Source organism: Solanum verrucosum, unplaced genomic scaffold (genome assembly GCF_900185275.1).
Source record: "Solanum verrucosum unplaced genomic scaffold, falcon-dt-bn FXZP01000147.1, whole genome shotgun sequence".
Lineage (NCBI taxonomy): Eukaryota > Viridiplantae > Streptophyta > Magnoliopsida > Solanales > Solanaceae > Solanum > Solanum verrucosum.
This window is the reverse complement of record NW_026020343.1, coordinates 2,714,668-2,741,375: the sequence shown is the minus strand read 5'-3', so window position 1 is coordinate 2,741,375 and position 26,708 is coordinate 2,714,668. Positions and strand designations below refer to the sequence as shown.

Below are 26,708 nucleotides of genomic sequence, written 5' to 3'. Positions count from 1 at the left end.
CTTTGAGACTTTAAGCAGCTAAAACCCAAGTGGGCTGTCTTTCTTAGGTAATTACTACATATCTATATATTTTTCCCTGTTTGTCACTGCCATTTCAGATACTTGTCAACTTACCAAAGTCATTAGTTGAATGTTCAGTTTTGTACCCAGTTGTCTCATATGATTTATATTAGTAGATGAATCATGTTAGAATTATGATGGAATGGGTTAATAATGTTGTGTTTGAAACATTTCTTTTTGTTTTTGCGGTAGTGCTTCCCAGTATGTAGAATAGACTGAAGCTATCATCATTCTTAAACCTCTAATGTTCTGTACTCCTTTTTAATATCAAATTAAAGAAATGAAAAAGTAATAAGTACTTGTGTAAACTTATGCCAGATACCTCGTCCACTATCTGCGCCATAGTCTGTGTATATGGAGTTCATCAAGAATATTGGATTGTAGTATTCTAGAGATGATGAACACTAATTCAGAGCTATGGATACACACTTCGAACACTCAATAAAAGGGTTGAGGGCTAAGTCACTTGGTGAGCTTCCTGCCTTTGATTGTTGAGGTGGACTGGTGGAGGGTTCATAGCCTATCAGTGGCATACATTTCCTTCCCCTTCTCCCTCCTCCTCCCCCTGATCTAACTATAGTGATACTCAATAATGGTATTGTTTCCCTTTATATATGGAGAATGATAACTGATGAAATTTCTGCTTCCACCCTGTGATATGGACTTGACAAGCATGTTTTCTCAGTCTCTCAAATCAATCAAAATTAACGTCAAGATATCACTTGATATGTGGATGGTAAGTTAGGCAAAACTGTAATATACAGTTGGAACTTCTATCATTTAGTGAAAATACAGCACTTGATGGAAGGAGGGAAAATATACTCCATGATTGGCTTCTCTGGCTTTGTGTGCAAGATTGATTATGAACATGATATATATAGGGCCTTTTTGCGAGTTAAATGTTGGGGGCCCTAGATAGAAAGGTATGGAGGTCGAGGATTAGGGTAAAAGGTTAGTAGCTAGTTGGGTGTTGTCGCGCTTTATGTGAGAGAGGTAGGGGTCTAGCCTCTTCCTTTCCTCTTCTCATTATTGGTAGTATTATTTAGCAATTGCATAGTTTCTTATTCTTCTTTGTGTGGTACTATTTGTTGCTTCATTTGCTTTGTACCTTGCTATTCGGTTGTTATATTTTTCTTGCAATGCTACTTTGATAACATTACTTTTGAGCCGAGGGTCTATCGAAAACAACCTCTCTACCCCACAAAGGTAGGGTAAGGTCTGCATACATCCTACCCTCTCTAGACCCCACTTGTGGTATTACACTGAATATGATGTTGTTAGTTTTATGTGGGAGCAAGCATTGTGTTTACAAATTACAAACCTGTTTATAAGTGACTGAAGTGTGGCCAAATTCTGTTTATGTAGTTTGGATAATAGAACTTCTGGTCCTGTTTTAATCTTGCACTAAATTTTGTTTGAAGGTGCAGGTGGTATTCCAGGTATAACCCGATATGTTCTTCATATATATGCATTGTAAGTAGGTGATTTCATCTTAAGTATGATATTCCTATTTGGTACGTTATTTAGTTGTTGTTTCACACTGGAAGATTCTGCTATTTACGATATTGTCATTAGGGCCTGCCAGGAATGATACTGTGCACTGATGTGAAATGGAACTAGTCATGAATTTGATTACAGACAAGTCTAAAGATCAGCGGAGTTATTTCATAGTTGCTCGAGTTCATCTTTGTATGTTTCTGATATGTGCGGTAGGTTCATTGTTTGAATGTCATATAAACTAACTCATCTGGCTTCACTTTTCAAGCATCTTACTTCCGAGTTTCATTGCTCCTTGCTTTTTATCTGTAGGGGAGGGGCAAGAATTTTGTGATCCTCCCTTCCGTGAGATGTGTATTCCAGAAGTTGGAATTCTAGTAACGTCTATTTCATGTATATGCTTTAAGCTCCCTTTTGTACTCAAACCTCTCAACATTTCCCTGAGATACTTTGATGTTCATTTCACATGAATTTGTTGGAATAATGTTATGTTCTTTGATTTTGGAATAATGTTTTGTACTCAAACCTCTCAACATTTCCCTGAGATACTTTGATGTTCATTTCACATGAATTTGTTGGAATTTCTTTACACCTCCTTAGCGAGGGACTGCTTGAAGAGATGATCTTTGAAGTGCTTGCACCTCAATTTTCTTTCTGTTACCAATGGAGTTGTTGACGTTAATTTTATGTTGTTGTATAAGAAAATGGAGCAAAAATTTATTTGTCAAAAGGATATATGAAATTGGGAATAGGTGTTTGCAAATGTTACGTATGTGTATTCTCTGTAACTGCAACAGGTTTTTGTTTGGTAGGTCATTTGATATTCCTCTTTACCCTCTTCCTTTACTGACTTGCAAATTGACTAATTATCTTTCAACTTGCTCTACCTGTTTTACTGCATTTGTTTTCTTGCCCTTGTTCTGAGTTGATAGTGTTGGGAGGTGAGCAGATAGTCAGAGAAGAGACTACTTTTCTATTGAAGTTGTTATTTTGGCGATGTTGAAGTTTGTCCCCAGTTTTGGGTTTTGATTGAAATAGTGGCTTGCAGGTGCTTTTCAAGTGAAGTTTCTCAAATTTCAAACTTTACCACCTTGTTTGGGTGGCGGTTATGTATTGTTTCATAATGTATCGTATTGTGTTGTGATGCATCATATTGTATTGTTTTAATGAATACAATGTTTCGATTGATTGTATCAACCTCTGTTACATAATTGTCACATTCATAATTTGAATGGTAAACCTACAAAGAATTTTAGAGTAGAGGTTGAAGCTACTATGAAAAGCTAGAATAAATGATAAATAAAATTATTAAGTAATAAGTAAAGACAAATGAGAAGAAAATGTTAAGGTGACGGTATGATCACACCAAATCGATCGTTCTATAAAATATGATATTTCGCGATTACCCAATGATGAATTTTTTTTTTCTTTCCGGTGGTACCTACTAACATTCTGTCATTGCTCAATTATTGGCTTTTATAATAATTTTCATTGCATCACAAAGAAATGCAACGTTACAGATACTAAAAAATGGTTTTGACTTTCACCAGATACATTGAACATTCAACTTTCATTTTCATAATACCTTTGTGTTGTGACGTAAATTCATGTACAAAAAGAATATATGGAAAATTTCATGTACAAATAAAATAGCAAGAGAAATTATATCCTCAAAGTCAAAAACTTATGTTGCCTCTGATACGAAATAATTTCCTGTTGTGGAGTCATGTCAGTGATTTTTGCCAGGGTAACTTCCCAGTGTTTGGGTCAGTGAACATCTGTGCTACTCGATCCTTAAGGCCAGTGTCAGTAACTTCACAAAATCGACTAGACCAATCTGGTGGTTCAACAGCTCGTGTTCCTAAACCAGGGGCACGATCCCTGGACCCAACATTTCTGTGTTGTTGCCAATCAGAAACATAAGTAACCACCCTCCTGTAGAACTTCTCCTTGAAGACATCCCAAACTTGATATTTGTAATGGTTAATCACCAGCACATTTCTATCCATATTGGCCTATCTAAACTCAGACTTTAAATGAAAATGGTGAACCACATTGATTAATGTTGAATTTAACGCTTCCGGTTTCACAATACTCTTGTGCCTCTCAGGTGCAATCATCCTGCAATTGTACCCCATGGTGACCCCTTGTGTTGGGACATGTTTGAGACCAGATGGTCCAAAATTATGGCATGACACCCGCAACTCAGCAACTTTACTATTACTACTCCTTGATTGGTTTCTTAATATGTCAAGCAGTGACATACCAGTAGGCAAGTGGAAGAACTCATCGACATCCATAAAACCAACCCATTCACATACATCTCTAGCTCGTAATGCACAATGAGCAAAACCTGCCTCTTGAGTCTTGATCCAAGGCCAAACATGTCGTGTCACATTTATGTTCCCATCCATGGATAATAGCTTAATAACAGCATCAATATCGTCCAAGCTGTTATTATCATAAATAAACCAATGCTGTACTCCGATTCTAGTATGGTACATGATCCATGTTAAATTAGGTCTTGGGCCTAACTCACACCCCAAAAGCTAGCTCAAAGGGAGGAGAATTGCCCAAGCCATATAAGGAGTTCACCCATCTCATTAATCACCGATGTGAGACATTTGTCATTCTTTAACACCCCACCTCACACCCAGTGTTTAGCATCTGGTGCGTGGGCAATTTTGATTTTGGGGGCACCAACATCGGGTGAGACGGGCCCTGCTCTGATACCATATTAAATTAGGTCTTGGGCCTAACTCACACTCCAAAAGCTAGCTCAAAGGGAGGAGGATTGCCCAAGCCTTATAAGGAGTTCACCCATCTCATTAACCACCGATGTGGGACTTTTGTCATTCTTTAACAATCCACTCTTTCAAGAAGCTGGCCTGGTTTCTTAACATTGTGCAGACACACATCTGGTGATGTTTTGACCTGGCAAGTTGAGCTGCAGACGACGTTTAGGACTCGCTATGGACTCTAAAGGTTCCTTACCAACCATTCTAACAGAAACCTTAATGGGCTGATTCATGTTACTAGTCGTACCAACAAACCTCTGTGGATTATTCAGTATGCTCACTGGGGTATTACATCGAACAACTTGTTGAGCAATGGATACAACATCTGATTGTAACACAAATTTGGGATTCTTAACATCCCAACCAAAAACACACTTGAATTTCGAAGCGTCCGATTGTTTTCCACCACGAAGATTGAACCCTTTAACAAACACGATGGTCGTGTTATCGCGATCGATCATGGCCTCATAGGCCAACGAATTCCACCGACGTGATGGCCCAATTGAGAGGTTGTAACCGGTAGGCTTGACGGAAAGTGACGTCAGGACTCCACGTGGATTAATCAGGGGACATCGAACGAGCTGTTGGCCCAATAATTCATCGTTTTCAACTGATTCAGGAGGTTGAGAAGAGTTAGGATTAAGGTAGGTCATATTTCATGAATAAGGGAGTTGAAGGAGGGTATTTTAGGAAAACAACTGTCTCGTCCGGGAATTGGACGGTTTCTATAACTGGAACAATCGGCTTAACACCGGGTAGGGCTGTGGTTGCCGCCGGCCGCCAGGGATGAAACCCGCGAGAAGAGAAAATGAAGGCAGCAAAGAAGACAAGAAGAAGAGTACACCAGAAGAAAGATTTCCTGGGAATTTGAACTGCTGCACGTTTCTTACGATGATGTTTGATTCCCAAGAAAGGAATGTGAGCCATACCCACGATGTTAATGCTTCAAATTCAGCAACCCCTGTTTCTGAGCAGAAATAGCGATGATCATCATCGTCTTCTCCAACGATGAATTTAAATAATACAATACAATAAAATTTAAGTAACAATCAAAACAAACATTATATTTAGACTAATAATACAATACAACGAATAACAACTATCTAAACAAAGTGTAAGAAACTTAATGCTTTTGGTATCGGTATCCCTTTCACTACTTGTGTGAGTACGCCTCATTTGTTTTCATTCCCTAGTGCATAGAGCATGAGTAATCTACTTCACTCGAGAAGAAGAAATTGTTGAGTGAGCAATCCAGTCTCTAGCCCTTCAATGATGGATTTGTCTTCAAAAAACCTCTACCTCGGTAGAAAACCCATCCGATAATTGACTGTTTACTCATGCTTGGAAGACTGTTGTTACTGATCTGATCTTTTCTTTCCTGGATGTAGACGAGACAAAGATTAACATTAAGACGTCTGAATATGAATATATGTCTGAATGATTAAGAAGTTGTCTCTAGATTTGAACATTGAATGATTAAGATTGTTTGTTTTTAGCAGCTGAATATATATAATTCATCATTATATCAAATGTCTAACCTCTTATTCACTAGAACTAATTCTTAGTTTATAAATAATAATATTACTATGTGAAGTTAAATGCTTAGTACTTTTAAGAATATATATACACTAAAAACAAGTATGTAAGAATAAAAAAGACAGTCCTAAATTAATAATATTTTTTTTACATGTGTGTAAATATTTAATGCATATTATTATAATTTGGTATTAGACTACTAATTTTATTGAGACGTTCTTGGCATAGATCCAAGACATTTTCTTTCAGAAAAAAAAACTTAATACCTAAGCTTTTCTAGAGCAAGCAAGTCAGCAAATTATTTTCTACCTCAATAATAAACTTGAACCAACAAAAGTGACAAGAGTTATTGATGAACCTAATCTAGAAAAACAAAATATCAACAAACAAACATAGGTCAAGAGTGGAAAAAAATAAGAGTATGACATGTCTCTCTAAAATGCCAACACATTAATGAAAATATTATTAATTTTCTTGATCTTTTTGTTTATTCATTGCATATTTTAGTGATATGTATATGAGGTAACAATATCCAATCAGACTAATCAATCTAAAATGTTATCGAATAAGCACATACGAAACTACTAATTTTATAAACAAAATATAAAATTACAAGCAAAATTTCAGTGTTCTTGAGAAGAAAACGGTAATACCAAGAATAATTTGAGTATACAAATTAATAAACAAAGTACTTATAAATTTTCTTGAAAATTTACCAGTTCAAGAGGAAAAAATTCAACACCCGTTTAAAAGAAAGGAGGAAGATGCTAATAATGGAGAGAGGGGGAAGGCACAATGTATATAGAGAGAAAAAAATAACAATGTTTGAGTTACGAGGAAATAAATTAGCATTATAAAAAAAGTCTGAATAGAAATAAGACTCCCTCATAGATTTGAACGAATCAGATGCTTTCAAACCCATTAAGAGTTTTTTTTTTAAAAAAAAATGCACTTAATGGCCCAAAGCAATCTTCAAGGCAGTGGTACTTGAAATTTCATTAGCAGGTGATTTCATTTGATTTCACCATGATCGATGAAGACCAATGCATCTATGTGGAAAAAATCAATGAAAAGTTTATAAATTTTTTTATTTACGTAGATGATATTTTATTGACTGAAAATTATTTAGAATATGTCAAAATTGTCAAGTCATGGCTTTAGAAGTTATTTGATATGAAAGACATGGGTGAATGAGACTATATATTGGGTGTTAAGATCCAAATAAATTGTTTTAATAAACTTTTGAGCTTATTTAAAGAAACATACATAAAGAAAATATTGGACGGATTTCAAATGAATAGTTACAAATCCATGGATACTTCTGTAGCAAGAGGTGAAACTTTAAACCTTGAAATATGTCCAAAGATTGGAAAAGAAAAGGAAGACATGTTTCGAGTTCCATATTCTAGTGTTGTCTGGAGTTTGATGTATGTTATGATGTGTATTCGTCAAGTTACTTTTTATGCCATGAGTCCGGTTGATAGGTATCAATCCAATCTTAGAAGAGATCATTGGAAAGTAATAAAGAGAATATTTTGATACCTGAAGGGAACTAGAGATTATTCACTATGTTATAGAGAATCTGATTTATTCATAAGAGGTTATACAAATACTGATTGGACTAGCGAGTGGTATGATAGAAAATCAACATTCGATTATGCTTTTTTACTTAATGGTGATGCTATTTCATGCAAAAGTAAGAAACAAACTTGCACAACTCTTTCAACCATGGAATCTAAATTCGTGAATTGTGTGTCTACAGTACAAGAAGCTGCTTGGTTAAAGAGATTCTTCGAGCATTTGAATATTGCAAGAATTCTAAGGGTCCCATGATTTTATATTGTGTCAGTTAAGCGGCTATCGCATACATGAAGGATCCTCAGTATCGCAACAAGATCAAACACATTAACATCAAGTATAACTTGTTGAGAGACATAGTAGCAAGTGGAGAAATAAATTTACAATGCATTCCTTTACACATGAAATGATAGCTAATCTTTTTACAAAGACAATATCTAAAGACTTGTTTGAGAAACATGTTAACGCTATAGGTTTGCGCATGATATGATAATAGTTTCTTGTATTGTAAAATAGCTTGAACGTTGTATTATTCTCATCAACATATGACTATTTTGAATTTATATATCATGCACATGTGGATATGTTTTAAAAATAAAGAATGTCGTACAAGTCACGAAATTGACTCTCATACAAGTAATCGCCTTTTACGTCAGAGAACGTGAAATGATGATTTCCACTATCAAATAATGACTTGTTTTTATAAGTCAGACAAGAGTTTCTCTAAGAAGATGATTTTGAGGATCATTAAAGAGAGAAACTCGGGTTAAGCATCTAGACGTGTTTAAATCAAGCTCTGTACGATGTTGGATAATCAACCGAATGAGACACATGCACCAGATTAGGTGAAAATTTCGTAGCATGTGTGTCATACCTTGTGTGTTATGCAATCAATTGATTAATTAAAGAACGACTCCCTCCTTCAATATGTGATATCCCAAAAAATTAAATTAAATTTTCATTGGAATATCCTTTGACCTTTTACTGTTTCTTGAAGTTTCGATTGGTATTGCTATTTTAGCATGTTACTAATAGCCATGAGTGATTCGACAATGCATTGCATGTCTAGAAAAAAATAGTTGATTTGAAACAGATAGATTCGAGTAGAAAGGGAAGATGATTAAAATGTATAATTTAACTTGTATACATAAGTCAACTATTATGCTTCAGTATAATTATGTATATGAAATAAAACATGAACTCAAATTCATCTCTTTAAGAAGATGAGAGATCGAATAAGTAACTACTGAAGTGAGTGGAATCTCAGGTATTGTGAGTAATAGTATTCTCAGTGAATTCCTTCCACATGTGATTGGATTCCTACGTGAGGCTTGTAAAACCTTAAAGGTAAACTCTTGATGCTCACATGTCCCACGAACTATTTGTCGTATGAATTGTGTGTCTAGTTGATGTTGCATTGACTTGGGTCTTGTCCACCATGTACGAAGTGAGAGATGTAAGTTTTGGGTCATGGATCTTCCATGTGAACCGACCCGATCCAATTCAATCCAACCCAATAATTTTTCAGAGAAAAAATCAGGTTGAGATTATCCCTTATCTCTATTTTGTAAAGAAGAGGGAACATTTACTGAGTAACTGCCCAACCTCTCTTTAGAAAAGGTGAGAATCTCGAAGCAAAATAAGAATAGAAAAAACAGGGTGAAAAAGAAAAATGAAAACTATATCTTCTAACATTAACAAAACAAAAGAGGCATTTAGTTTGTGAAAACATAACTTTGATTCCTTGAGACTCAAAATGGGACTTGGAGCAATATCTTAACAAGATTGAATTAACATTCAACTGTTGTTAACATGTACACAAACTTGTTTCTGTTAAGTAAATCTTACATTATTCTCTCTCTATATATATATAATTTTTTTAAAATTAAAATACTATGTCATTAACATTAAGTTTATAATTTCAAATTATTTGCGCTTTTTTGTATATTTCTATTTTATATCTCAAAGAAAGTATTAAAATATGTATATAGCATCTAAAATTTATCATACTGCATTATGCTTTTTAATTGAATATTTGAAATAAATGTGCAATACGGGTTATCATAAATCAGTACCAGAATAAAGGGGAATATGGGTAATAAAGGAGAAGGGGTGGTGGATGAGGTGGTTTATATTTTTCCTCTCACAATTTGATAAAGAAATTAAAAATATATTTTTTTTTCCTTTTCACAATTTATTTTTTAAATAATTTTTTTTGAATTCATATATCAAATGTCATCATTTAATTTGTCACTTTATTATATGAGCACGAATAAATTATATTTTTATTTAATATTCTTAACTGTTTGTTGAAAAATGTTTATAATACAAATTTAAAATGATAGAGATGTTAACCTAAATAATTCAAGCAAATATAAGAACAACTTTTAGTAAGATTTAAGCCATTTTAAAATTTATATCATGATTCATACATAAATTTAGAATAAGAGAATTTTAATTTTATTTTAATTAGATAGAAAAATTGAACATAGTTATATCTTGTAGGTAAGCAAAAGTTACAATTTTGCAATTTTAAGTCTTACTTGCGGCGGGGCAAAAGGATAATTGCCAGGCTACTAGTGTCACTATAAACTCGAAGGTCTTTTTCGGATCCTGCCGGCCGGCGACGATGAGTTTGTCACTCATACAAAGTTACTCCTCATCGGAGGAAGAAGAACAAGAACAAGAACAAGAACCTCACTACGACAACTCCGACGATGACCTAAAAGATGACGTTCCACAGAATCGTTACAAACCCTTTTTTAACCCTAATCCTTCTTCATCTTCCTTGCTCCCCTCTGCTCTTGATGCCTTCTCCGAAGTAAATTAATTTCCTTAATTATTTACCTCTAAGAAAGCTGTATCCTTTTTTCATGTTATTACATTTATGTTTGAAATTATTGGAGATTTCAGGGCCGCCGGAGTTTTTGAACAACAGTGTTGAAGAAGCTGGAAAGGACGTGAATGAACAGAGACACGGTCGCCGTAAGTACAGCAGAAACAAGAATGATTTACCAGCCGGTACTTTTCTAACTCCTTTACTTCCTCTTAATTCTATTCTATATGATGGAATTTTTGGTGTTGTATTTATACAATTTGGGCATAATTTTCTGTAAAGAGAGATTGGGGCTTAAACAATTCATCAATTTTCAGATTAATACTGCTAGTGGAATTTTCTTTACAAAATTAATGATTTCGTTCAGACAGTGGTGCTTAGGAACATTTATAAGGCAGCTGTTATACAACTTACTCTAGCAAAACCAAAAAGCGCGAAAGTTCTTAGGCCAAGCCTTCTGTCAAAGCTAATGTTATAACTAAAGTATGTTCATTACCTCTGACAACAACGGCGAATCCAGGATTTTAAGCTTGTGGTTCCAGTAGGGGTGCTTATTGGGTGGTTCGGTTGAATATCTGTACTTAACCACTTCGCTTATTGGTTATCAATTATTAATGGGATAAGACACAACTATCCCCTAGACTATGACCGAAATTCCGGAAACATGCCTTAACTAAACTAAGGTCCTATTACCTCCGAACTCATTTTTTTGTAATTTTATACACCTTTTAACTTACGTGGCACATTCTGTGACTCCACGTAGTTAAGGCGCATTGAAGATGTTTGGATGCCATGTAAGCCAAAAAGTTGTACAAAATTACAAAAAAAATAGATTCGGTAATAGGACCTTAGTTTAGTTAAGATGTGTCTCTAGGATTTCGGACATAGTCTAGGGGTACTTGTTCCTTGGCCCGTTATTAATTGTACTAAACCGCTAATCGAACCAATATAATATCAATTTATTTGGTACTCCCTCTGTTCCTAATTACTTGTTCATTTTTTTTAGTTGTCCCTAATTACTTGTCCATTTTGACAAATCAAGAAAAAATATTTTTTTTACCTATTGTACCCTCTATTAATTACTTTGAAAAAGGTAGAACTTTTTGAAAATCTGAAGTTTTTAATTCATCTACCTCATAATTAATAGAGATAAAATGGTAAACTCACTATGTCAATCATTGCTTTCTTAATAGGTGTGTCAATTCAAAGTGGACAAGTAATTAGGGACAGAGGGAGTACTAATTTAGCGGTTATCAATTGACTTATCGAATATGTAAAATGAAAGATAAAAGTACATATATGCTTGGAGGGAGTTGAGGATAAAAATTGTAATAAACTCATTCATAAACTAGTCAAGTTTTTTACTTCTGTATGATAATATATGACGGGAGGCGTGGAGTTGAAGCATATGAAGTTGAGCGAACTGAACCCCGATTAGCATCCCTTGGAGGCTTGTAAAAAGAAGCCAAGGGAAATTGGAAAACACTCCATAGGAATTGAACCCGTGTCACAGGCTACAAGAGCACCTCAACAGGTTCCTTCCTTGCCACTAAACCAACTGATCATTTTAGTTATGGGTTTCCAACTAGAATTTTCTTATATATTTAACAAATTCTAAATATAAAGTATAGGATCCGGGTTCAAGTTATTGGGTCTCTGGGAATCCCCAACAATTACACTGGATCCGCCCCTGATCTCTGAGTTTTAGAATTTGTTTTTTTGATCCAACTATCTTTATACATTTCAGTTTGCTGTCTAGATCATTAAGTGAAATATAGTTAAGCATCACTAGAAAAGGAGAAACCTAATAATATAGAGTTAATACTTAATGGAGAGAGTGGAGAACCGAAGACAGACTTTTTCAGGAAAACTTGCCTTGTGAAAGGGATTAGATGTGGTTATTTAACTTTGTAGCCATAGCATAGGAAACCGAAATGAATGAAACTTAAATAGCTTATAAGTAGAGTGTTCCGTAGATCTGGTTGAAGCCTGTTTGCAATCCAATGCTTTTACTTTGCACACTTCAACATTTTAATCCTCTAGTGTTCCGTAGATCTAGTTGAAGCCTGTTTGCAATCCAATGTTTTTACTTTGCACACTTCAACATTTTAATTCTCTAAGGTAGAGAAGTAAATCCAAGAAAAAAAGATATTCCTCCAATGGTTATATGCTGAGAAGTCTTTTCTTCAAAGCGGGGCATGTCAAATTTTTGCACTAGGAAGCATCCTTAGGTGTATAATTTTATCAACTAATATCAAGATATTTGTTCCTCTTCTTTCTCCAGTCATATTTTTGACAATAGAGAAGAATCTTTAATGGTCATGGTTTGTACATTTTCCCTTTTTTTTTAAAAAAAAATCTTTCATCTTTATAGGTGCTGTAGTGGAGTCAAAGGCTCAGTTAGTAGGAATTCATGAGAGGGTGAGAAGCGATGTTGGTGGGGGCATCCCAAAGACAGCTACTGGTCAAGGAAGTGCTTCTGTTGGCACTGTACAAGGAGGCAAACCTGTGGCAACTGCGAGCTTTCCTGGTGCAGAAGATGCATCAGAGCTTCTGAGGTATGGATTGTCATTTCAATGGAGGGTTTTATTATCGGAATTTCAAGCTTGAAAGTTGGATGAATATCAAAATTGTTGTAAATTGATTGCTAGAGTTAGTTATTTAATTGCAATTTGATTGTTCATATATGTTTGGTATCTTAAATTTCCGTAACTTGGCCCCCAATGGTGTGGCCTAGGGGTCAATGAAGTGGGTTGGAAACCATGAGGTCTTAGGTTTTAAGCCTAGTAGAGGTAAAAACACTAGGTAATTTCTTCTTGTCTGTCCTAGCCTTGGTGGACAAAGTTACCTGGTACTTGTTGTTGGTGGGAGGTTGCAAGTATCCCATGAAACTAGTCGAGGTGTGCATAAGTTAGTGCAGACACCAAGGTCATTAAAAAAAATAATCTATACCATGTGTTGTTTACTTTAGTAAATGTGTGCTTCATCTCTTGCTTTACGCTTCATGCCCCTTGGACCTGGTCCCTTTAATGCATTTTTCACTTTTAAAAACATTGGATGAGACAGTTTTTATTTCAGAATGTAGTAAAAGATTTGAAATACTTGGCACCCAATGGTGTAGCCTAGTGGTCAATGAAATAGGTTGAGAACCTCATGTTTAAATCACAACGGAGACAAAACACTAAGTGATTTTTTCCCATCTGTCCAAAGCCTTAGTGGATAGAGCTACTCTGTACATGTGTTCGTGGGAGATCTGAGATAGTAGGTATCCCGTGGTATTAGTCGAGGTTTTCTCAAGCTTGCCTATATATTGCAAGATCTGTTTTTCCTTTTCGACACTTGTCTATCTTTTACTTTCTGACAGGTAATAAATTTTAGTGTTTTAAGTGGCTATTCTTATATGTGGTACCTGCAGCTCAAACTCCATGAGCTTAATCCTCCCAAATTAGCTATGGTGCATTGATGCTTATGCTTCCCTAAACCAAAAATGATGTAGAATCTATATCAAGAAGTGGATTTACTACTCCATCCTGGTTCACCCCTTTTGGGTTTGCTAGTGATGAATTTGGCCATAGACCATCATGCATTAACTTGAATTTTTTGCCATGGCAACGTTTGAATCTTTTCTTGCCCTCCAGGTAGGATAGTCCCTGCATTTTGTAAGAACTGTACCTCTATTTATGATAATCTCACCTAGTATATATTAGTCCATTTTCTAGAGACAGTTGAATGAACTATTCTTTTTCCTTCCCATTAGGATGTGGTGAGGAGCATAATTTTGTGACAATGATACTATGCATGCTAGTGAAAAGTTCTTTTTCTGAAAGTTCTGATTGCAATTTATTCACTATGCATCTTGTATTAGGATGTGCTTGAGATGTGGAATTCCCAAAACGTACACACATGCGAAAGGGATGGTGTGCCCAGCGTGCAGTGATCACCCTGTAAACTCTGATGAAGAGCCAGTCAAGAAGAAGGGGTCTACCGTCAAAGACAAGGAGAAGAATAAGAGGATGAAGGGGCAGTCATCCCATGCGACATGGAAAAGTGAGACAGAAATGCATCTCCGCCAACAATTTGATTAGTCAAGTCTAAAACAAGTTGGTCCAAAATATATGTAGGTCCTCCAGTAACATAATCAATCAACTATGTACTTATAGCAGCTCTACTCAGCTGAAGTGAAACTGGGAATTATGCGGTAATCTTGCAGCTGTCTGTTTAGAGTGCATAACCTGTGTGATGTAGATTCTGGTCCGGCTTTAAAGCTAAAGTGCCACCACTTTGTTCGTTTTTCTCAAGTTGTTGCAGCATAAATTTGGTTTTTGATACTTCTTGTTTGGAAGAAGCGGTGCAGTCAAAACATGTCGTGCTCTTTCGTTGTTTTCAACTTGGTGACTTGATTATACATTATGTAGGGATAAGTTTCTTCACTTAATGAGGTTTGTTTCACTAAATTACACGTTTTATCTTTCAAATGGTCGAATCTTTAGTTTTTAGCCTTTAACAATCAAGTTTATGCCTAATGGGGCATAAGTTCTAATAGCTTAAATAATGTCCAGAAATAACTTGTGGGATATGATAATGGTATACTTTCTTTTACATATATGACGTGAAATGCAAATTTAATTAACAAGTTTTATCTTGTAAATGGTACTTCCTAGATAAAATAGTTTACATATCACATAGGTTTTCTTACATAAATATTACAACACTGCTTCCCTTGTGATGATGTGATAGCCACATACAAAAAATAAAAATAAAAATCGTGTAAGGTGTCATGTATTGATCACTTCTTTATACACATTAGAACAAAATATCTGTCATAAGCCAATTGTAACTTCCAAGATCCCCAACACTTGATACGCTCTTCAACCGTGGGGAGGGAGAGAGAGAGGGCGCTAAGGCCAATAATCACCTATAGTGCCGGTAAAATGAGCTCATATTTTGGTAACTCGTCCAACCCGTCCATATTTTAATGGGTTGGGTGAGTGATTTTTCACATGGGTAAAATATGGGTTGATACCCATATTCAACCCATAAAAATATGGGTAAACTATGGGTAAAATATGGATAAGCCAAATGGGTTAAACTTCTAACTTTTATAGTTTATTCATGATATCACTAAAAATAGTGTAATTTCTCTTCATTTTTATGTTATTCTATAGAACTAATTATTCTTCTCTATAATTGAAAAGGTGATGTCTTTGACCCTCCAAAAATATATATTTTAAATGTACATTTCTTTTTTTAATTATAATTTTTTTTATTTGTTTAATTTTATATTGGATAATAAATAATAGTGTAAAATAAGCAAATCATGTATTAGTATTGACATTACTTAAAGTGCATTAAGCATGTTTTAGTCCTAAAATGGAAATATTCATTTACTTTGAAATTAAAAATATTTTCATCTTGTTATTACATAAATTTATTTTATATTGAAAAATTATAGGATTTTTATTTTTATTTTTATGATACAATAAAACTAAATGAAGCATTTTCAACATTTTTCATCTAAAAAAAGACTAAATTTTTTTCTCCATATTGAATTCTTAAGTAAGTACTATTTACTCATGAAAATATGGGTAAACTAGTATTTTACCCAACCCATTTATTACCCAATCAATTTTTACCCATATAAAATATGGGCGGGTTGAATTATTACCCATTTTATGCTGACCCATTTTCAACCAGCCCAAAGTTGACCCAACCTGCCTATTTGCCACCACTGATTAACGTTTCAAGGACACTTCATCCAATTCTAAGTATCAACGATCGCTAGTCAGTATAATACCCGACTAAGTGAGTTGGTGTCGAATCCCACAGGGAGCGATACATGTTTAAGATTCAATAGTAAAGTGTAAACATGGTCAAATCAGTCATAGGAATAGAAGTTTTCGAATAAAGACATTATTCAAATCAGGGGATGACACAAATGTCAAATGGGGGGTTTTGATTTGAAATTATCAACTACAAACAACAATAAACAATACGAAATAATAATAATGAGACGGATTCTTGGGATGTGATTCGATTATAGGCTAATATAGATAAATGGGTAATTGCAACTATTAGAAAATAGCTAAATATTAGTGAGTAAGCTAGACTATAGAGGGGGTAAACTTTCTCTCGAACAATTTACTCCGAATCAAGTCGATTTCTCTCGAACATCAACAAGCATGCAAAATAAGAACAACCTACACTTTAGTCCATTTACTCTCTCGAGTTGAATGTGTAGAAAAGGGTTTAGGATTCACTCTCTTGAGCTAAACCCATGACAACCCAATATCCACAGACCATCAATCAATAATCTTAATATTAAAACCTCTCTCTCGAGCAAGCCAAAAACACAAGGGTAAAACTGCATTTGCAACTACAATTCTTAAATTAAACCACAATTAATGATTGAACTCACTTCTAAATAGCATTTAAACTAACAATCAGCAATACCCATAAACTAAATTAGCCCATAATCATATAATCACACCCCAAAAATTGAGGTTTTAACTAGACATTATAAAAAGATGAAAATCGTTACCAAATTGAGTTTCCATCAACTGGATAAGATTGATTTCGTCTTTACGATGTTTCAATTCGAAGAATCTCAAAGACCCACTTCCAATTTCTCAAAAGTGAAAAATTTCAATTATTCAAAGCTTAGGAAAACCTAGAGAAAACTTGTCTCCCAGTTCAAAACTCAATAATTGACTAAAAAATATATGAACTTCGATACTAAACTAAATGTTCAAAAATGTATTTATAGTCACCAAAAATATGTTGCGAAGAGTCACTAGGCGAAGTAAGTCGGGCTCGCCGAACCACTCGGCGATCCACCCTTTGGTCACTTCAATCGCCTTTCTGCCTTGGCCTTCAACATCCTCAAGGTCTGTAATTTTGGGTGAGCCAACACTGCATCGCGGAGCCACTCGGCGATCCGCCGACTTCTCCTTTCTCTCGCCAACTTGGTTCTTTCCTTCAGGGCTTGGCACATTGGAATTTTAGGCGGTCAAGTAGCCATTCGGCGACTCGCCAAGTGGACTTGGCAATCACCAGACTTGCTTTTCTTCATTCTTTCAGCTTGCTTCGTTCCTTTTTGCAAATTAGTGTCCTTGCTTTGTTCCTCAATCCATATTATATCTGGAAATCAAGGGTTTTACATCAGTTATTGGCACAAAATAAGCATTTGAGGACACTAAACCCATATAAATAAAGCCCTAAATGAGTCCAAATATCGGACTCATCAACACCCTAACTTAAACTTTTGCTTGTCCTAAAGTAAAACTCAAGTTCAGCAGTTCAAAAAGGATGTCTCAAATAGTGCTACAAAAGATTCAATCATGAATGCACACAACAAGACTCAACTTACTCATGCAAGGATCAATTGTGCACTCAAAGATTCAAGTTGTGACTCACAATTATCAAAGACTCTCAAGTTCACAATACTTTCTTCAAATGCAAGTTCAAGCTCAACAAAGGTACTCAAATGCCCTCACACAAAGATGATTCCATATTCACACACAATTATTCAACAATTTATAGCACCGGAATCACAAACATCTCTCACACTCAAAAAGAAGAACACATGCATGACTTCACCCATAGGTTTGCCCTTATTTTCCAGCCAACATTTGTTTCAGCTCACTCAAGATTAAAAAGGTCTTTTCAAGGCTTGTAACGGGGTTGAGTGTAAAGGTATGGTCATTTAGGCTCAGTGGCTGCTATCCTCGTGAAATGTGGTATGAACATCACTTTCTTTCCTTTTCTTCAACATTTTCACTCATGCTCAAAATTCACCCCATTATTCACTTCTCATGGAATACCGGGCACACCATTTCTTTTGCAATTTTCACAACTTTATTCCACAACTTTTTCATTCTTTTTATTTTTCTTTCTTTTCTTTTTTTTTTGTATGGAGGGGTTCCATCATTTTCACGTCCATGGATCAAGGGGGACTTATTTTCACTTCTTGATTCACCTTTTCTTTTCACCACACTCCCAACTTAGGCTTTTGGCCTAAGTTGGCTATTCAAACAAACCACACTTCATCAGGATTATGGGTGAATGGATAAAGAGGGGTTACAATTTCATCAAGTTTCTTCCAAGAAAAAGACAAGGCTCAAAGGGGTTCAAGCAAGATTCACATATCTCACAAGGTTGGCCACAAAAGAGGTATATTGTCAAATTGTTTCACTCTTCAAAATTGTTGCCTAAGATCATTTCAAGAGTTTGCATCACTTAGTCAACCAGACCAACGCGGTAAATTCTAGGTGTCATCACACAAGATTCACGGTAAGCTCATCACACAAGGCATTGACACCAATATCAAACAAGACACCATACTTTCGTTAGTGTGCAATGTTCATCACAAGAGACTCAATCGATAATCGGCTAGTCACAATGAGATGCAAAAAGTTCACATATTGTCTATGCAACTTCATTTGGCCTCATCGTAGCCGCGCATTCATTTTGTTCGATTAAGAGCAGTATTCAATTCATCGGTATTGATCATAACCGACACTTAAATTTGCACAAGAACAACCACATTCAAACATAACAAGAGGTGGCAAATTTTTTTAGAAGGGTAAAAAACCATTCGTATTCAAAACAAGGAGCCATAAGCTCAAACATCCACAAAACAGTGTCAAAACACAATTCATAAACAAAAACCCAATATACATACATAAATGATAATCACAAGAGGTAGGTATGGAAATACCTCACCCCACCGCAAATAAAAAACAATTTGTCCTCAAATGCAACAAAATACTAAAAAGTTAATAAAAATGATAGAGATAGAGGTAAAGAAGGGTCATGTCTACACAGTCGCTCCATCTGTCGGGGCATCAGTGCCCGGTGTAACACTCTGATCTTGGGCGTCAATGACCATGGTATCAGTAACAATAGATCCAGTAGGGTCAGTTGCACAGCTGAATCTACCATGGCCTCCTCAATCTCCGTAAGGCCCTCATAATAAGCCTCCTCATCAACACCAAGCTGCTCCTCATCAGTCTCACCCTCGGACTCCGCAGTAGCCACCTCCTCAACTCGAACCTCATCTTCGGTGGTAGCTGCATATCCGTGGACTTCAACTGGTCCACGTCCTTCCTCAACTCAGCAATAATGGCCTTTAGAGCCGTCACCTCTTCAGTGGCCCCTGACCTTGCTCACACACCACTATTCGTATATCAAGGGCATCAATGGATGCACTAAGAGGTGTCACAACAGCAGCAAGGGCTCTCTCAATCATCCCAAGAATGGTGGCCTCAAGCCTAGAGGCACGCCTATCAGCATAATGGGCTAGATGCCCCATCCGTAGTATCACAGCCTGGGTGAGTGGAGGTCGAGAGACATCAGCAACAATAGTACCAGATCTAGGAGGCAAGGGAGCAGTGGAGGAATTGGAGTAACAGAAGGGACATCACTAGATGTACCTGAAGGCCCAAGGGCCGGAGAAGGCAATACTGCCTCTCAAGGTAGTGTATCAGTATCAACAACCAGTGAGGTGTCCATCAGAGCTGCCATCTTCTTCTCTACCTCATCCTTCAAATATTTAGCCTCAATCCACCTGATATCGGTAGAAGATGTGGTAATCACTTCCACATCCTTCTTCTCATCTTGAGGCACTCGAGTTCGTCTGCACAACTCAGTGATCAACACCAGAAAAGGAAGAGAGGTTTGGCGCTGCTTGGCCCTCATGGCCATCTCCTGTTCAATGATCATACCCAAATTTATGCGCTTTCGTGCAATGATCGATCCAAGACAAGCCGCCTTTGTGTGGCAGAGGACAAACTCATTCTGGGATGGCATGATAGTGGTGCTGATAAAGACAAACCAGTACCTCGCTGATACATTGAGGTCCTTCTTCTCTATCGGAGCTCCTGTCTTCAACCACCTAGGAGTATTATCAGATATGAGAGGAGCCAACCAACTTTTCATATTCTCCAAGGACTTAGTCTTGATCCTATATTGGTAGTCATCTGCAATGTTGTCGGTGCATTCCAAGACAACATTTATGTTAGTATTTCCACACAACACCTTATTTCCCCTAACAACTATGTAATCAACCAGCTTGAATTTAGCAGTCTGCTTCTTCCTTTGTGGCACTTGCGCTCCATAGGCGGTGTCGAATTCTCGGACCCAGTTTGGAATGTAACGGCCTCGGGGTCTTGTGAATATCTGGAATTTGTGAGACCTCAAGCAACTCATAATCTCTGGGTATCTATCTATTACCCCATCAGTAGACAACTTCTTCTCCTTGATAATGGTCCTCAATCCCTCAGTCTTTAGTCTGTTCATAGACCGAGGAGGAAGACCCTGTGCAGGTGGTGCTGAGACCACAGCCTGTGCCGGAGCAGGAAGAAGAGGAGTGGCCTAGGGAGTCCTGATCCTAGATGGATCATTCAACCTCTTGGAACGTAGTTCAGTTCTTTGGGTTGACAATAACTCATTATCTTCAGGCTCAAAAGTTACGGCCCAAGGATCTTGGTGCTCACCGGCCTCCGGTGATGCAGGCGTAGGTGCCTTGCCTTTCCCTTTTCCTTTCCCACCGGTGGTAGGCAGCTTGGTTGCCTTTGCCCGAGATACAACTGCATCCTCATTTAATGTGATTCCCTTTGCCCTCTTGTGGGGTAGCATGTCTCTACCTGCCACTTTTGGTCTAGCCATATCTGCAACAAAAAATTAGAAACTGTTAGAAATTGTTCAAGAAAAATGCAGAAAATATATTGCAGAAAGAGTCGCTGAACCGATCGGCGAGTCGCCAAATCACTTAGGTGAGCCAGATCAGGATCGCCAAAAGGATTGGCTAAAATTTTTACCAAAAAAATGGCATGTAGGTGATGGGAAGGGCCTTTCGGCGACTCGCCGACATCATTCGGCGAGCATTGATTAGCCCACCAAAAGTTACAATGTATTTTAGTGGTTAGGGGAGCAGAAAGGGCAATTAAGGAAGACTTTCGGTGAGTCACCGAGTGCACTTGGTGATCTCAGGCTTCTCGCCGAAAGTTACAGAACCAAACTCACTTAAAACATGAAATTAAAGGCGATCTGGGGGGACTTTGGCGAACCACCGAGTGGTTCGACGAGCTCGACCTAGCTCGCCAAACTACCCAATGTGCCATTTTCAACCCCAACTTCCAAATTCAACTACGCAGCCCCCGAAAACAAAATCAAACCACACACTTGTTCAATTAAACTCAGACCCATAAGACCCATGCCACCGGGGTACTCAGACTTTCCTCGATTTGGCCAAAATTGGCCATTTGACTACTGTAGCCCTTAGGAATGACGTCAAACGCTCCATCATTGGAAAAATCACATCATTTATCACAATACAGGGTTACTTAGACTTCACCCGCCTAGACTCAACAACAAATCAGCACAACCTATAAGATTTTGATCAATTTAAGGCATGCAATTCGGGAAATCTACAATTTTAGACCATTAAGGCATGATATTGAGATTAAAAGAGGCACACAAGCACACAATCATGATTTTAGAGAGGCCCATCATACATCAATAAGAACAATACAAATGCAAATGAGTGTAACCGCTAAATACGAGTTTGGGGTTCGAAAAACCAACCTTTAATGTTGAATATGAGAGTTTGTAAAGCTAGGCGGCAAAGTATCCAACTCCGAACACAGATCGACGACTAAAGAGCGGTAAAATGCAATAATATGGGAAATATAGAGTGCATGTGTGATTGTATGAAGTTGAAAAGTGAGGGAATGTAAAAGAGTTCGAAATTTTAAATCTTTGGCCTTTCAGAAACTGTCCAGTTCGCGCCCATTCGATGACATGCTGAGTGGGTACTTACCTCGCTGAGTTTTATAGGACCTTCAGTTAATGTGGGGATCCAAACGGCGGACTTAATCGGGATCGCCGACCTGTTCAGCGATCCGCCAACTAGTCCATGGGCCTGTCGAGTTTTATAGACTCCATCTTCTGATTTCTTGAGTCCAACGGTGGTCCAAGTCGGGCTCGCCGACCTCTTTGACGAGTCACCGAATGGACATTTTGCTCGCCAACCTGCACTTTTCAAGCACAATTCACTTTTTCACCTGCACAATCAACACACGTTATTTTCAAAAATAAAAAGATAGCAATAAAACTTTGGTTGCCTCCCAAGAAGCGCCTTAGTAAACGTCGTGGCACGACGTAAGTCCTCGCTCAAACCTCATTTTTGGGGTTCACCATAGTGTCACTAGGCAACCCCCTTGTTGTCTCGGGTTTAAATGGGAAGAAATTTGACCCATTTGGGTCTCCAACTGCTTGATAGAGACGGAATGAGAAGTCACCGTCTAATTAAGGGTCAAATACATCTTCTTTCAACCCCTTTAAAGATTTTATCGGACCCCTCAACCTTGTTGAGAATATGAGAGAGCATATCCTCAGATTGGCCACCCTCAGAATCTTTGGGCTCTTGACGCTCGTGGGGAGGAACATACCTATCCTTCTCCCCATCTTTTTCCTTCCAAGTGGGGTTACGATCCCTCCACTCTCTATCACGATCTCTCCAGCCTTCATCCCTGTTCCATCCTTGGTTACTACCCTGCCTTGGGTAGTTATGTCACGACCCGAGTTCTCGATTATTGATGGCACCTACTATGCCCTACCAGTAGGTAAGCCAACCCGTAATCCAGAACATCAACCAATGAGCGAAAGGGCAGAAACTAGCGAAAATAATAATCTAAACATGGACAACAAGGCGGAAGCAAACCAAAATAGATATATACAAAAATCCCTCCCAAAACCTGGAAGTCACTAGTACAGAGCTATCTAATAAAGAGTACAAGTCCAAAAAGTGGACCATAACAAAGCGTGTCTCAAAGGTAACAAGGCTAGCTAAAACAAAAAAAAGGAGACAAGAAAAACCCAAAACTCCAAGTGCTCGCCCTCGTCTCCGAATCACAGCTGCAAAAGAAGGCTGGAACTAATCACCGTTGGTAACTGGTAATGGGACCTGTATCACGAAGTAGATGCAGAGTATAACATGAGTACCAAAACAACAGGTACTCAGTAGGCATCACAAACCGACTGAGCAAAAAGGGTAAAAACAATAAGAAAGGATAGAATCTAGACACAGAAAGGTCAGAGCGGATATGAAAAGAAAGCACACGAGCATACCAGAAATAAACTAAGTACAACTAAACTAAACCTAACTGGACCCCCATAAGCCCATAAGGTACACTCATGCGCAAGTTTAAATAAAACCTGAACGGACCCGCATAAGCCCGACAGGTACACAAAATAACTAAGTCTAATGAGAAAGAAGAAAATCGGGCTCGCAGCCCAAAGTAACCAAGATAATCCATCAGACTCCACCAAGCTAGCAGTGCACTCCCAGCCCAGCTAGAAAGAGTGACCCTACGGGGAAACCAACCAAACAGTCCACTCCCAGCCCAGCTAGAAAGAGGGACCCGTGAGTGAGGTAGATATCGTGAGTCGTCCAACCATGCAGTTAGCTCCCAGCCCAGCTAGAAAGAGCGACTCGGGGACACCCAGCTAGCAGCACACTCCCAGCTTAGCTAGAAAGAGGGGCCTGAGGACGATCGCCAATATCACCGAGTCTACCCAGCCAACGATACGCTCCCAGCCCACCTATAAAGAACGACCCCGGGGTTGATGGTATCTCTATTAGGATCCAATCCAACAACAGCCACCATGGAACGCCGTCCACTCTAAGATATCACAGAAAAGGCTCCAAGCCATAGTATCTCCAGCCCACACATTTAGTGATGCACCAAACCTTCGAGAACGCATCGGGACTAGAGGGAGAAGATACAGAAGTGCAACAAACAGCGATAACGCCAAATCTAAGGCTCAAACTATCTGACTCCATTCTGCTACTCTAGTCTACAAAGAGCTAAGATATCCGAAAGACGTCGGCAAAAATTCAAGGATTTCCAGCCCACACGGGTCATAAGTCTAAGGCAATGCTAGCCTAACCTAGACTAAGGACATCATGCTTACGGTTAAGGATAAACAAGGCATACAACACATAGCATACAAACATACAATAACATTTAGCACATAAGCATGCAACTCTACTAAACCGGTTAACATGATACTACACCCGAAATATGGCCAATCGATCCTAACATAAGGTATCTAATCAAAGTATAGTAGGAAACTGGTACCCACCCCCAATTCACTCCAATCGACATGCTATTACACAATTAAGCTCAATCTAAAAGAAAGTAAGCCGCAACCTACCTTAAGGCGGACCACGCGCACTCCAAATCACTTTGTCGGAGCTTTTCCTTCCAGAACAAACCTTGAACGTTGCCACTCTATCGAATATAGGATCACAACGTTAGTACGGTTGTTTAGACACCAAAATCACAACAAACGGGGAGGGGTCAAATTTGGAGTCAAAATGGGAATTGTGGGACCTGCACCGAACTGTTCGGATTTGACTCTGTCAAGAGAATCAAAATAGTACCCCGAACTTGTGTTCCAAAATGGAACATAATTCGGGGATCAAAACGCAGCAAAACCCAACATGCAAGGAAATATCACATTTTAATCAACTTAAAAGAAAACATGCAGCAGTCTAAACTCAAAAGTTACGAGAATTGAAAGGTGCCCAACACTTCTTGAACACTCTACGACAAATCCACGACAATTCCCAACACGTAGGACTTCGAATCACCAAAAATCGAGCTAAAATGAGTGAGATATGACCAAAACAAGGATGCCAAAAACAAAAGCTTGATAAAGGGCCTAACAGTTAGGTTTATAACAAATTTATCTCGAATGACGTGCTCCCGACAATTTCCGAACACTCTACAGTGAAGTCACCAAAAATACGAAGCTCCCGCACTTTGAATCGCCTAATTCGGTTGAGAGATGAGAGAGTTATGAGTGTTTTAAGTTTGGAAAGGGTTGCTTATATTTTCTACATTTACAGCAGATTTTTCTGCAATTTCTTTCAAAAACTTAAAACTCCGACGGGGTGCTCCGAACTCGTTCGGAACCCCGTGCACGCAAACGAGATATACAACCATACCAAATTTGATATTTCAGACCTAATGGCGCAGTCAGAATTTCCATAAGAGGTCATCTTGAAAAAAGGTGGGTCCTACACTCAAATGCCATTATAAGTCAAAAACCACAAAAGGGCTCGAAAAATATCAGAAACCTCGGGACATTAAAGAAGGGCCAGTTTACTCAGAATGTTGACTAAAGTAAAACTTAGGCTTAAACTTAAAGTTAAAACGCCTAATCGCACCGACTCACATTGTAAATCTTGGGAGTCATGCCGACCATGATACCAACTTAAAATAACCCTTTCGGAGCTAATGGAATCGTCAGAATTGGATTCTGATGTCATATTCTTGAACCTTTGATCGAAAACAATCGTTCAAGGTTTATAAGCTCCAAAAACACTAAAACTCGAACAAGTTAAACGAACGACCAAGTGACCGAACTGTCAGTCCCAGCAAATCATAAATGACTTGGGGTAAGTCATAAATGACTTGGGGTCGCTACAGGAATGCTCTAAACGACACACCGAAGGCAAAACATAGAAAGGACCAGGAGGGTCATTACAACATCCACTACTAAAAAGGACTTTCGTCCGTGAAAGTAAGGGTCAAGAAGTACTTGAAGGCTCAAACAAGCCGGGAAACTGCTCTCGCATCTCCTGCTCGGTCTCCTAGGTAACCTCCTCACCTGGACGATGCCTCCAACGAACCTTAACACCAGGAATGGCTCTCGAGCGCAACCTCCTCACATTATTGGCTAGAATGGCAATTGAGTCCTTTACAAATGTCAAATGGTCATCCAACTCGACTGCATCATACTGGAGCACATGGGACTCATCAAGAACATACCGGTGCAACATCGAGACATGGAAAACCGGGTGTATGGCTGAAAATACTGGAGGTAGGGCCAACTCATAATCAACCTTCCCAACTGTCCGGGTATCTCAAAAGGCCCAATGTACCTGGGGTAAGCTTGCCCCGCCTCCCAAACCTCATCATGCCCTTTATGGGTGACACACAGAGGAATACCCGATCACCAATAGAAAATCTCAAAGGTCGACGCCTCCGATCTGCATAACTATGGTGCCTACTCTGAGCCGTCCTGAGTCTATCCTGAATCACTCTCACCTGGTCCAAAGCCTCTTGAATCAAATCTGTACCTAGCGGCCTAGGCTTTGGAGACTCAAACCAGCCCACCGGAGAGCGACAACGCCTACCATACAAGACCTTGAATGGGGCCATCTGAATGCTAGCTGTTGTTATACGCAAACTCCGCCAAAGGCAAGAACTGGTCCCAATGACCACCAAACTTCAAAACACAACACTGCAGCATGTACTCAAGGACCTGAATAGTACGCTCCGACAGACCATCATTCTGCGGGTGGAAAGTTGTTCTAAGGTCAACAAGAGTGC

General features: G+C 38.1%; 2 protein-coding genes and 1 pseudogene across 3 annotated transcripts in view; 2 read left to right on the top strand and 1 right to left on the bottom strand.

The window, feature by feature from the left end:
- Positions 1-26,708, top strand: part of LOC125837375 (probable protein phosphatase 2C 10) — a 1,808,044-nt gene that overhangs the window by 1,631,267 nt on the left and 150,069 nt on the right. The gene's annotated exons all lie outside the window — the stretch shown is intronic.
- On the bottom strand, positions 3,282-5,282 carry LOC125837458 (glycosyltransferase family 92 protein RCOM_0530710-like; annotated as a pseudogene).
- Positions 10,051-14,759, top strand: LOC125837377 (uncharacterized). The gene is made up of 4 exons (XM_049516512.1): positions 10,051-10,290; positions 10,376-10,490; positions 12,680-12,863; positions 14,171-14,759. The coding sequence occupies exons 1-4, from the start codon at positions 10,099-10,101 to the stop codon at positions 14,388-14,390; spliced, it is 711 nt and encodes a 236-aa protein (XP_049372469.1). The 5' UTR covers positions 10,051-10,098; the 3' UTR covers positions 14,391-14,759.